Here is a 12,281-nt window from a genome sequence, read left to right as displayed (position 1 = left end):
TAAATCAAAGTAAACTTGTGAACAATGTATTTGCCAGAAGATGATTCTCCCTTTTGTATCGCAGGACAGTATTAGATTCAGCCCAGCCAACAATCATCAGTCAGTGACAAGCATCATGCAGTCACAAGCATCATGCAATCACACCAGGTATCTTCACAACTGACCGAACGCCTTCAATTCTTGCTAGGTATCAACAAATGGCTATCGTACATGTGTGTTCGTCACTTATTTCTCGAAGCGCTTGGCAACAGTCTTCCAGTTGACAACGTTCCAGATAGCGTCAAAGTACTCGGCCTTGCGGTTCTGGTACTGCAGGTAGTAGGCGTGCTCCCAAGCATCAATGCCCAGCAGAGGCTCGAGATTGCCGGTAACGGGGTCCTGGTTCGCGCGGGTGACGACGCCGAGGGTGCCGGTGGTCTTGTCCTTGACCAACCAGGCCCAGCCGCTGCCCTGAATGCCGGCCAGAGAGGTGTTGATCTGCTTCCTCAGGGTGTCGAAGGAGCCAAAGTCATCCTTGATGGCTTTCTGTAGATTGTGTTAGCACGCGTCTATAACAAAAAAGACAGCCGCAAGGTTGATTTAAACTTACAGCGAGCTTGCCATCGGGCTCACCACCGCCCTCCTTGCTGGCGGGGGCCAAGTTCTCCCAGAACAGGGAGTGGTTGACGTGACCACCGCCGTGGAAGTTGATCAGGGGAGCCTGAGAAGCAGCCTTAGCGAAGTCGCCCTTGGAGTTGGCCTCCTCGACGGCCTCGAGAGCGGCGTTGAGACCGTTGACGTAGGTCTGGTGGTGCTTGGAGTGGTGAAGCTCCATGATCTGGGCGGAGATGTATGGCTCGAGCGCGCCGTAGTCGTCTGGCAAGGGAGCTAAGTTAGCACGACTGCGTCTCTGTGGAAGAAGCTATTAGGGGGGGCTGCTCACAAGAAATGTCGGGCAGAGTAGCCTTGCCGCGGACGAAGCTGGTGCTGGCCATGGCGGCAGCAGGCTTAGCGGCACCAGCTCGCAGAGCTGTGCGGAGGACGGGAGCGGTTCGGAGGAGAGTAGACGACATTTTGCGTGTTCCTATGTCTTGGTCTTGGTATTAATGGGTGTATTGTTTGGGGGAAAATCCCAATGGTTATAGAGGGCAGAATTAGAGGGGGGTTAGTATACCTTTTGGTGTTCAATTGGTGGTTGACAAATGCGATGGAGAATATCAGAATGATGTCAATTGCGGGAGGTTCGGTCGGCTATTACGTGAGGGAGCTCGGATCTCCAGAAAAGCTGCACCGGGTTACCGAGCATTTGCTCGCTCCTGGTTTTCTGTGCTCTTCTGCGAATGAAAGAATGTCGTCATCCACAAAAAGTGGGGAGCTGTCACTCTTAGATTCCAGCGAGGATTCTTAGGTAATCCAGCTTTTCTGATTGGCTGATGTGATCTGCGCAAAGTGAGCGCCACATATGGCTTGACTTTCATGGCGGGGTCGGGTTGGGGCTGGACTTGGAGTCGCAGTCGCGTCTGCATCACAGCCAGGCGCGTCAAGGTTCGTCAGGAAGAGCACCAAGTCGCAATTTGAATGATTGAAAGTTGCCACTAGAACGATCCCAGAGACAGCAGTACCAGCCACCATGTCCTACTACGATATTGACGCCATCTTGACTGATGCGGAGGTACGTTCACGCACCTAACATTGGCACCGAACTCTTTGCCCTTTTTTGGCGCGATAGTTGAAGGGCGAAAATGGCTAACAATGATACAGAAAGTCCCCTCCAAGTTCGAACTCGATGTTGCCGACCTAGGATATCTCGACAATAACCCCACTCACGCCCTCAAAGCTGGCACACAAATCCCCCTCCCGTTATGGCTCGCCGAGATGCTCGCCCTCGCCAACACCGGCACTGCCGAAGACTCCAAGGCACCGGTGACACTCAACCTCCCCTCCGCCCTATCGAATCAAGTTGTTCAAGCCCTCAAGGCCGACCCGCGAGCCGTTCCTGTCAGAGACCAGAGCGCCCACTTCTATGGCCTTGGCACTCGGATCTTGGATCTCTTTGACGAGCGAGAGCTGAGCGAGGTCATGCGCAAGACTTTCGTAGCACGTGCATCTGAAATTGCATTGTATGCCCGGAAAGGAGGCGACGACGGCATTGGTGGTTCCAACGAAGATTTTCTTCGCGGCCTGGACGAGTGGGAGCGAGGGCTCTTCCGCAAGGCGCACGACGGCACCAAGGCCTCAAAGGAGTGGATGGACAAGGTCAAGAAGCACTGAGAAGCTACCTGGGACTCTTAGTATAAGATCTACAGGATCGGGCAGGTATGCGGATGCGATGGACGCAGTCCTCCCTGGTTGAGGATCTCATTTCCGCCAGCCGCAAGCCCGACGTAAACTCCCGCGCGCAGATGTCGACCAAGCTCGCGAACAGCTCGCAGGAGCCCCGCGATTCAAGCGCGGCTGACACTTGGGCGCGAAGCTCTCGCCCACTCGGCGCCGCGCCTCGGATCTGTCGGACAATGGCCGGAGACCGAGTTGTCTCGGGTAGTCGCGATTTACAGCGAATCATCCGCGGGGGAACTACCCTGCGGGATTGCCTTTAGCCACGGCAAACATTTCAGAGTCATAGGCGATTGTGCTCGCGTTAGATTCTGTGGATGTTAAACACGAAAACCATGCGGGGGATGGTGGTCAGGGTATGGTGGGGAATAACTCGCGATTCGGTCTTTGGAGACCAGGCCGAAGTAGCACAGGACCGTAGATGAACACAAATCGAGGCGACAACAAGCCAGGAGCCTCATGCGGCCTTTTACGTTCTAGAATCGCCTGTTCCTCCTATCAATCTTGCACTTCTCCTCATATTGAGATATCGGCCACCAAGGCGCATGTCATTGTTTGCACAGCGGTCTTATCGACATCCTCCGTTATCTCGAACAGACAGCGGGGCAATCCGGTGAGATAACCAAGCGCAAGGGTCTCGGCGGGTTCCGAGCATCCACAAAGCCGCCACTTGTGTCTCGCAAAGCATTTAGAAAGCTCGGATTCCCCTCCAAAACTACGAGCAACTGAAGACTCGGCTGTCCACTGTCTCTCGCAACGAAACAACCTTTATCATTCGTAAAACGGAGTCCCAACTTGCATCAACATCCGCACCAAAAAAAATGGCTATCTCTCAGCCTCCGGCCCAAATGTCTTCTCGCGCAACCGTCGAGCCGATCGCCACTCCCGCAGGCTCGGCTGTGGACTTTGGAGCCATCGTCTCAAACGTTGATATTGAAAACCTCACCGGTAAGATTGCAACTGAACCGTGACGTGATGATGGTGGCAATGATAATGCACAATTATTGGGAGAATACCCGTGAAATCGGTAACCTCCTTTGGTAAGCTTCACAGACTCTCTCAGACTGGACTGGGGCTGACGGCTTGCAGATGCCGATTTCGACATCATCCGCGAGGCTCTATTCAACCACCAAGTTCTCGTGATCAAGAACCAGGGCCATGCCTCTCCCAAAGCACAGTACGAGATCACGCAAAGATTCGACCCTGAAGCCGGCGCATCGTATGGTCACGGCAAGACCCTGGATGCCAAGCGCTCCATCCTGCACCCTGACCTGAAGACGATCCCGCACCAGCAACAGGTGCAGGTCATCGGCAACGGCTTCGTAGAGGAGTACGAGGGTCTGAAGAACATCCAGCTGCGGCACCCTCACCACCGCACTTTCCATGCCACCACCATCCCCGCCGAGGATGACCTGGACTTCACCCGTTTCTACCGGTGGCACATCGATGCCGCTTTGTACGGACTCGCGCCGCCCGTTGCCACCACCCTCCTTGCCGTCCGCGTGCCGGGCGGCCGCAAACAGACGCTCCGCTACGATGATGGCACCGACGAGGAAATGACTGTCCCTCTAGGCACAACGGCCTTCGTCTCCGGCTATGCCATGTATGACCAGCTCTCGCCGGAAGACCTGGAATTCGTCCGCACGACAAAGGTGGAGTACGCACCGCATCCGTACGTGTGGATGAGCAGCGCCAAGTCCCGCTCCGACGGCCTGGGCCTGGTATCCGAGGGCAAGGAGGTGCCTTTCGGCGACCTCCCGCCCATTGAGGAGGAAAAAATCCAGATCCTGCCCATGTGCTGGCGGAACCCCGTCACGGGCCGGCTGGCGTTGCAGGTCCACCCGTCGGCGGTACGGAAGCTGCACTTGGCGGACGGCACCGTTGTGGAGGATCTGGCGGAGGTCCGGGAGACGGTGCACCGGCTGCAGAGGCCGGGCATCTCGCCAAGAAACGTGTACACGCACGACTGGGAGCAGGGCGATTTTGTCATCTTCCACAACCGCGGCCTGATTCACTCCGTTGTGGGTGCGTTTGCCGAGGATGAGGTTCGGTTGTTCCGGCAGTGTAACATTGCTGGTAGTCGACTTCCCGAGGGGCCCGTAGAGGTTGCTGCCGCGGTGTAACATTAATTTGAATTGACTTCCTTCTTGTCCCCGGCTCAACACCCCTCTTTCACCTGCGAATTGATTGATATTCTGGTGTATTTTTGCAGTTTACACAGCCGCCATTAATTGCCGATTGTTGCAATGCACTGCCCGGACTCGCGGCACATGGGCTTGGCCGCCGTCCCCAAAGTTGCCGGATGGACATTCTCTGTCGTCACTCTCTCGTGATAGAAACCTAGCCACGCAAACCCTCCGCCTCGCGCATGTCGTGTCACAAGTCTGGACCGATTTGTCACCATAGCTATGAGTCACTGGCCGAGCTTCACCATGTCTGTCCTACGATGTGATGGTGCATGCACACTAAGTTGCAGTGATAAGCACGCCATGACGATCGCCCGGTCGGTCATCCGGGACCGGAGGCGGAGGTCCCCCTCTTTCGCCGAGACTACAGAGCCCCCCAAAGTCTTACACGAAGTAGATGTGGTAACGTCAGCGCGCGCCACTAAACAATCACATCTCAAGTACGATGCACGACGAAATGATCTTTGGTTTTGAGTTGTGGATATAGTGATGATTATTGTAATTGGGTGTTTCTTTGGTAATGTAACGAAGAAAGAACCGAGGGTGCGTGTCCACGCCCGCCCGCCTGTCCCGCGATAAGCCTGGTAAGACAACCAGACGCCTGACCTGTCCATGAAAAGCAAACTTTTTTGTTGTGTAAAGGGGGTATCATTCTAATCAGAGCCGGGGGCTCCTCGCATCGCTGAAATAGAAAACCGTGCTGCAAGCTGCTCGGGCCAATGTCCTACGCGTGCTTCCAGAACTTCCACTTCTGCGGCTTTTGGGAAGCGTCAAACTCCGGCACTAGGTACTTGCTGAGCTTCTTCCAGCCCTCTTCGGGAAGGGACTCGATGGAGTCGTTGAGCATATCAAGGCAGGCCCTCGTGGCTGTGCACCGAGTCAGTGAACCTAATCGTTTCAGGAAATGACGGACAACCACATACGCATCATCTCCCTGGCATCCTCGCTGTCGGCGGCGATCTCCATGCGGGTTGAGTTGTAGCAGTGGTACTTCTGCTGCAGCTCGAGCATGCAATCCCACAGACACTCCAAGTCGATGTCGTCTGCAGAGGTGCGACGGCCGGGGGTCGACGGTCGCCGGTGGGCAGGGTGCTCCACAGTGGCGGCCGCTGCCGGAGCGTACTCGGTCATGGTGACGCAGGCATCGGCCTTCTCGTTCGGGGCGCATGGCCTGATCATGTCGTCTTCGCTGTCGCTCTCAGGCCATGAGTAGCCAGAGCTGCTTCTCTTGGGGAACTGGGTCCTTTGTTGTTGTCGGCCGAACATGTTGGGCGAACAGGTGTGTATGTGTGTATGTGTGTGTGTGTTGGAATGTAGTTGGGCGTGGATGCCGGGTATGTGTATGTGAGTGCGTGTGGTTTCTTATAAGCGATCCGTCCGTGTGTATAGTATCGATGGGTGCCCGACGTTTATAGACGGAAATGGATCAGACGAGAGAGCAAGTGCCGTGACGGGGATGGGAGCTATATATACATGGCTATAATGACGAGAGAAAGAGGTGCTCAACAGGATAATGCAAGCCCACTGTATAAGCCGTGGGTGCCGGAGCCCTATGCAGTGATCACCAATCTAAGGTCAGATCGTTCGAGTCGAGGCGCCCTAAAAATCTGACAAGCGAGGGCGATCAGACCCGCGGCGCCCAACGGAACCAGCCCGATCCTTACTCATGCCATGCCCAGGCAGAGACTTTTCAGACACATCAGAAAGAAATGGGCTGGATGGGTGGCACTCGTGGCACTCGTGGCACACCTCTCAGGGCGCTCTGGGTACGGACAAGCAGAGTGGCCGCATGTCTTTGAGACTAAGGAGTAGTACTTTTGAGGTAATTGGACCTAGAATGAGTAATGACGATGGGGCCGGAAGGGTTGCGCTGAGAGCCCCGTCTGGCCCGGGCAGCGTCCGGAACTGGGCATTAAATGGGTCCAACCAAGCAATTTTTTCTTTCTTCTCCTTGCTTTCTTGGAGACTGGGACGAACCGATGGGCCAATTCAATGATAATCCGACGCGAAGGGGAAACAAAAGGGCCGAACCACGTAACCAGAAGGGGTCCTTTGTGAAAAAGAACCGGGTCCAGGACGTAGGAGATTTTCGTCTCTGACGTCTGTTCTGGTCCCTGAAAATCATTAGAGAGAAGAGTGGGAAAAAACAAATATCGAGGAAACTTTCCGTAGTGTCAACAAAACAAAGGAGTGTGTGTGTGTCGGTCGGCAGGTACATGCAGTACATGGTGTGCTGTACACGACTAACAAGGTGACACACGAATGAGGACCCCTTGCATCTACGGCGGCGCTGCAAGTAACTTTCCGCGCCCTGGTTTTGTCGTGGTGTTAAGGCGGTGTCAGCTTCGCGTTTCTGAGTGGATGAAAACAGCTCGGGCGACGTGGACGGCGTGGCTGCGTGGTCAGGCGATGAAAGGCCGTGGTATCCGTCTGGACTGTACGAATGACATCTACCGGGTGGGGGGAAAAGGGAGAATAGAGGTTCGTGATGGATACCCATCAACGCACAAGGTATAAGATAAAGTTAAAACTTGAATATTTTTGATGTGGTTCACCAACGGGCAACGGGGGCGATTTTCTCCCTGGCGACCGGTGTGATGGATGGTGCGATGCCACCCAAATATGAAGCGATAAGGTCATTTAGGGGACCAGATTCGCCTGGCCATTCACTTCATGACCTGCGGTGAAGGGTTTCACTTGTTAGTTTGTGTCTTAGACATTGAGACATGTGGCTAGGCCCCGGTACTTGCGCGGTTGGATCAAATGACGGTGACGCTGCGGGAAGGACGCGGGATGTATGGGTGTGCGAGACATGTCAGATGGTCTCCCAAGCTCATCCTTGAATCTCACCTCCCACCCACAGATAGGGCCGCAAAGTCCTCATTAACCGGAGGCGGGCCTCATCTCACCGTTCCCGTCTATTCCCGTAAATGGGGGGCTACTAGGGGCGTTACGGTGCAGGGGCCGATTCCGCACCGGACTCTGCGCCCGAGTTTCGGTGAAGTAAGCAGCTGGCCGATAGTTTCGAGAGTGAGTGAGAGAGTCTACCGCGGAAACCGGCAGCGCCAGTCATTAGCTAACACGACCTTGCATCACCTTGTTTCTTACTTTTACATATGCGTGGGTTGGTAAAGGATCACTGCTGGCGCTCCGCATGGCGCCATGGCCACATCATCAGCCGGACTTGTCGGCCACCGTCCAAAAGATGACCGGACGATGCTAGAGGCCGGATAATAATATGATCTGACGAAATTCGATCCTTTGGCCAAAGCTTGCTTCGACGTTCGAGACGCCAAGATCTACAATGACCGTACCGGCGAGGCGAAGCTGGTTCCTATTTCCAAGTAGCTCGCTGTTCAATGCGTCATCTGAGCGCATTCCCATTCGATCTTATCCCATCGTATCTCAGTGTTACCACATCGCTCCCATGTTTTCACATGTTACAGCCACAACCTCCAGCTTGGCTGCTTGGCCCCTCCCTGGTGACTCGGCGAAGCCACACATGATTATCAACGCCAAGTGCCCAACATTGCGCGCCCTCTCAGCTGTTTGCGCCCGGCCGAGCCACCTTTGGTGAAATTTAGTCACGAACCCCTCCAGCCGTACAGACCCCTTGCCCTGGCAGTGGGAAGCATCGAGCCAGCCAGCCAGCCAGCCCAATGGATTTCCGCAAACCTTTCGCCCAAACTCCACTTGGCCGTCGGCCGCAGTACATCCCGTAGCTAAAGTCGTCGCCGCCTTGTCCAAAACGGCGCGCTAGCACTCGTGAGGCATAGAAAGGGGCGGGCGCTAAGGGAGCTCCAGCCAGTTTTGTTTTCCAACTGGCGCTTTTGACTGCGAAATTAACAAGTCAGAAAATCCAGCTACGCTTCGTGTGCGCCATGCACTTGATGCACCCAGAGGTAGAGCCATCTGGGTAGCTCAGAGCAATCCAGTCGCGGCATTTACTGCAGGGCTAGCCCACAGACTACGTCGGACCTTTGTGGGTTTTCGAAGCTTTTACGGTGGAAAGGCCTCGTGTAATCCAGTTTTTCTTATGTCAGTATGATTGCATGGAGTCTTGCACTGGACTCTGTGCAGAAGCGCAACACCCCATGCACTGCTAATTTCTTATTAAATGCGCATAGACCTGTAATGCTCAGGGAGGTGGAGACCACGAATTCATGATCTACAAAGCGATTTCCGAGTCGGAATCGGATATTAGGAGTGTGATCTCGATCTTTGAACGTCGTATTGGGTATTTCGGTGACACCGTTGTTCTGGAGGGGAGCTCGACGTGTCTATTGACACAAACCTTGCCACAACCCTTATCTCGGGACGGCGGCAATTGACAAGCCGTACGACAAAGCACCTCTCTAAACGTCTTAGTAACTCCCTTTACCGGATCTGCGGGATTCGAAGTTCACTTCTAACAAAGTTGGTGAAAGCAAAATACCATCCGAACAAACCTTGATTTTCCAAAATACCATTGCCGTAAAAATTCAGCCACATGACCTTAGTAGGCTTTTCGGAAAGATGGTCTAGCAACGCTACGCACGTCCACTCCGCATGTCCCGCTTGGGATGAAGAAAATCGAGGTTTCTTCCGTCTTTGGCATCGCGTCCTCAAGTCATTCATCGTGTCCAATAATCTTCAGCCTATACCCAAGTCGTGAACAACATCGCCGATTGAGGGGACACTGTTGGTATTACAGTGATACCTGTACGGGTGGTAGCTCGAGTAATATCACCATAGTATTCGGTAAGCTGGTTCTGGTCTTGTCGAAGGTAGAAAGAAAGGTTGGCAGCAAGAGCGGCTATGAAGATATCGCCATTGGCAGCCCGGAGGTAGAATATGCGGATTCCGCTGCTGCTGCTGCTGCTGCTGCTGCTGACCGTCTGTCCGTATTCGGACCAGGTATTTCAACAGATACAAACAAGAACATCAGCACTGTAGCTTTCCTTTTGTACATCCCCTTTATCTGTTGCCCACTGGCAGTGCTCCAATGGCTCAGAAATTACAGTTAGCTCGGAGCCCAAGGCGTGTAACTGATTCTGCTAAGCCTCGAGAAGTTCGCTGCATAAACGGATGTTCCGTCGGTTATAAAAGAAAAACCCTTGCTCAGTTGGGTCGGCATTACTACGACCCCAGCCGACCAAATATACTGACAAAGTCAATAAACTCGAGCCAAGGAACCATACTCCCATTCCCCCTTCACAACGTTAACCCCGGGGTCTTTTCCAAATTAACAGTGCTGGTACATCTTGGGTGCTTCCCTAAACCAAACAGGGAAAAGAAAATAGCCCTTGATGAACCGGTAAAGAGTCACCTTTCTGATATTCATCGCTAGACTAGTTTAATTTCGCTTCTGATATTGGTGTTCTTCGTAGAGTTTCTACTTACGTCGGCATCCTCAACTGTCTCGACGGTGCCAATAAGGCCATCTTGACAATTTGCCTACCGAGTCCAATCCCCTAGGCTCTTATCTTGCCATATATATCGTGGCTATCGTCGATCCCGACCAAAAACACAGAACCATTCAACCGGTGTCTCTTACTTTCGTTTCTTTCGTTGGGAACTTCTTCTGACAAGTCTGTGGCACTTCTCCTGGAGGTACAGCCAAAATTCTTGTGTTAAAGGCGCCGTTTCAGATTCCTGCTTTTATTTGTTCCCAGTCGACTCACACGTAGACATCTTAATATTGAACGATCAGCTAACCTAAACTTACCCTATGAATAGGTTGCTACACGAAGAACCCAGAATTGTGCAAGCCATCCTTCCATACACCTGTCAGGGATGGGTGATGCTACGAGTGATAGGGTCAACCATCTCAGGGCACTTAGCGGTAGGTAGGTATATGTTTTGGCTGCCATTCGAATCTGCCCTTCCCCTGACGTCCCATGGGGGGTCTGAATCCCTCGATCTGGGTTCACTGCGCCGACTACCTTATCTGGTGACCGCCAGTGGGTCTCTGACAACACCCCAGAGAGAAAGCTGGAAGTGTGTGGCTGTCAACTACAGCCCCAGCCAATCAAGTCCAATTTCCAAACCATCCAACCATCCATATCCTCAAAATCAGACGACCCTATGCAGAAACAATACACTGCCCAGTTCTTGGGGGTTTCTTGGCGCCATGTTGTTGGCGCGCATCAACAGCCGAAGCCCGAAAAAATGGCTTGGCCAACATCAGCCGCGCCATCCATGTTTCCAGTGACGAGATAAGAGGGGTATAGTACTGGGCCAGTTCCATCTTCCTCCCCAGAACACTCAACACGCTAACTTTGTGTGTTTCATTCCACCGTCTCCCCACCATTGTAACGATCCCCAGCTCAAGCTAATTAAGATGGACAAATACGCCTACGATAAGGTCCCAGGCGATGACACCGAAAGTCTCCTTGACCCCCCTACTGAGATACGGCCCGGTACACGCGGGGAGGACCAAGATGTTCGGTATCTGGTAGCAGGTCTATTTGTCGTCTTGGTGCCAGCCCTCACTGGGCTTGCTTGGTGGCTATGTTAATACGTGAGTGCAAACTTTCCTGTAGCATGTTTCTATCCACTGACGAGCCTCATTCCAGCTCTTCATGATCAATGATTCGGTGTTGAGCGGTTTAGAGCCAAGACGATTTAGTACGATCTAGGATATGGTTGGTTGAACGAAGTAGAGCACATATTTTGCTTGGATTAGTTAGTTGAGGATCATGATTAGTGGTTTTATGTTATAGAAACCCAGAGTTTCTCGGTACAGGACTGCGTATCCTCATTGAGCCCGCAAAGTCGACCTTGTACCTTTGAGCATTTGAATACACACGGACTTTTTTTAAAAAAAAACACAAGCAGGCATCTGAATTCAGCATTTTTATCTAGTATACCATTTGCTTCGGTGTTGCCAACTTGAATTAGACTTCGAGGTGCCTTAGATGCGGTCTGAACAAGAGATGGGGCCTAGCGCTCTGTAAGTCTCCGGGACCCCTCAATGCCTCCAGCGATGTAGTAATGCATTCTTGTATCTCCTTGAGTAAGATAAATTATTAGCCATGCTGGATTTTCTTTTCAATCGGTTTTTTCAGCAGCGTTGCCTCGGTTGCTGGTACTCTTTACGACATCACGTGCCTATGTTCATTGCACGACTGAGTAGTGCACGGCCTTGCATCTCGGTTTCGTCTCAGGTAAATTTATACTTCCTCTAGCCTTTTACTTTTTTCAACATTTTTCTGTACTAATTTTGTCTTTATAAAGACTTGACCTCTTGGGACTGGACGTTGAAATGCCACACGTACAAGTGTATGGAAACTTTACGCCTTGATAACATACAACAAGCAAAAACCATCATCAGTAATCAAAGCCACGAAGATCAAAAGCACCATTTGGATGCGCTGAGGCGTTTACGCTTAGGTTCGCATATTAACCGAAACTTCAACCCCAAAATACACTCTGTTGCACTGCTCAACGACAATTTGCGGTAATAATGCATTCATGACCAAGTCATGTGGAACGGCAAATAATCCGAGATAGCTTGACGTACTGATCTGTGCATCTTTGGCTGGCCTCAAAGCAACACAGGTCACCAATTAAGCGCCCAAAAGACACCCAGACGACAAGACACTTAACATTTCAAAGTTCAGACCTCCCGCCCATGCGCAGCACGGGAGAATATATTTTTCCTGCTGGTGTGTATCCAGCTGGGGGGAAATCTTCTCGTTGAGGCGTAGAGTCAAACGGAGAACAGTGTTTTAATACTGATCAAGCACCGGTGTACACAAGTTGGAGGAGAGCGAATCACTTGTTGGAAAGAACCGCCAT

The 12,281-nt window shown here is 52.5% G+C and overlaps 4 protein-coding genes across 4 annotated transcripts; 2 read left to right on the top strand and 2 right to left on the bottom strand.

Moving 5' to 3' along the window:
• Positions 1-225: 225 nt before the first annotated feature.
• EsH8_VI_001006 (superoxide dismutase sodB) lies at positions 226-1,052 on the bottom strand (the record flags this gene model as incomplete). Its single annotated transcript, XM_083272259.1, has 3 exons — positions 226-525; positions 590-855; positions 923-1,052. The coding sequence occupies 3 exons, from the start codon at positions 1,050-1,052 to the stop codon at positions 226-228; spliced, it is 696 nt and encodes a 231-aa protein (XP_083127433.1).
• Positions 1,053-1,609: 557 nt separating this feature from the next.
• EsH8_VI_001005 (DNA replication protein PSF3) lies at positions 1,610-2,250 on the top strand (the record flags this gene model as incomplete). Its single annotated transcript, XM_083272258.1, has 2 exons — positions 1,610-1,651; positions 1,741-2,250. 2 exons carry the CDS (start codon positions 1,610-1,612, stop codon positions 2,248-2,250), a joined length of 552 nt encoding a protein of 183 aa, XP_083127432.1.
• Positions 2,251-3,134: 884 nt separating this feature from the next.
• On the top strand, positions 3,135-4,436 carry EsH8_VI_001004 (TauD/TfdA family dioxygenase; the record flags this gene model as incomplete). The annotated part of the gene is made up of 2 exons (XM_083272257.1): positions 3,135-3,261; positions 3,403-4,436. 2 exons carry the CDS (start codon positions 3,135-3,137, stop codon positions 4,434-4,436), a joined length of 1,161 nt encoding a protein of 386 aa, XP_083127431.1.
• A 787-nt stretch (positions 4,437-5,223) lies between these two features.
• Positions 5,224-5,765, bottom strand: EsH8_VI_001003 (uncharacterized protein; the record flags this gene model as incomplete). The annotated part of the gene is made up of 2 exons (XM_083272256.1): positions 5,224-5,366; positions 5,423-5,765. 2 exons carry the CDS (start codon positions 5,763-5,765, stop codon positions 5,224-5,226), a joined length of 486 nt encoding a protein of 161 aa, XP_083127430.1.
• Positions 5,766-12,281: the final 6,516 nt, after the last annotated feature.

Source organism: Colletotrichum jinshuiense, chromosome 6 (assembly GCF_051148585.1).
Source record: "Colletotrichum jinshuiense chromosome 6, complete sequence".
NCBI lineage: Eukaryota > Fungi > Ascomycota > Sordariomycetes > Glomerellales > Glomerellaceae > Colletotrichum > Colletotrichum jinshuiense.
The sequence above is the reverse complement of the archived record's forward strand: the minus strand, read 5'-3'. Positions and strand labels throughout refer to the sequence as shown.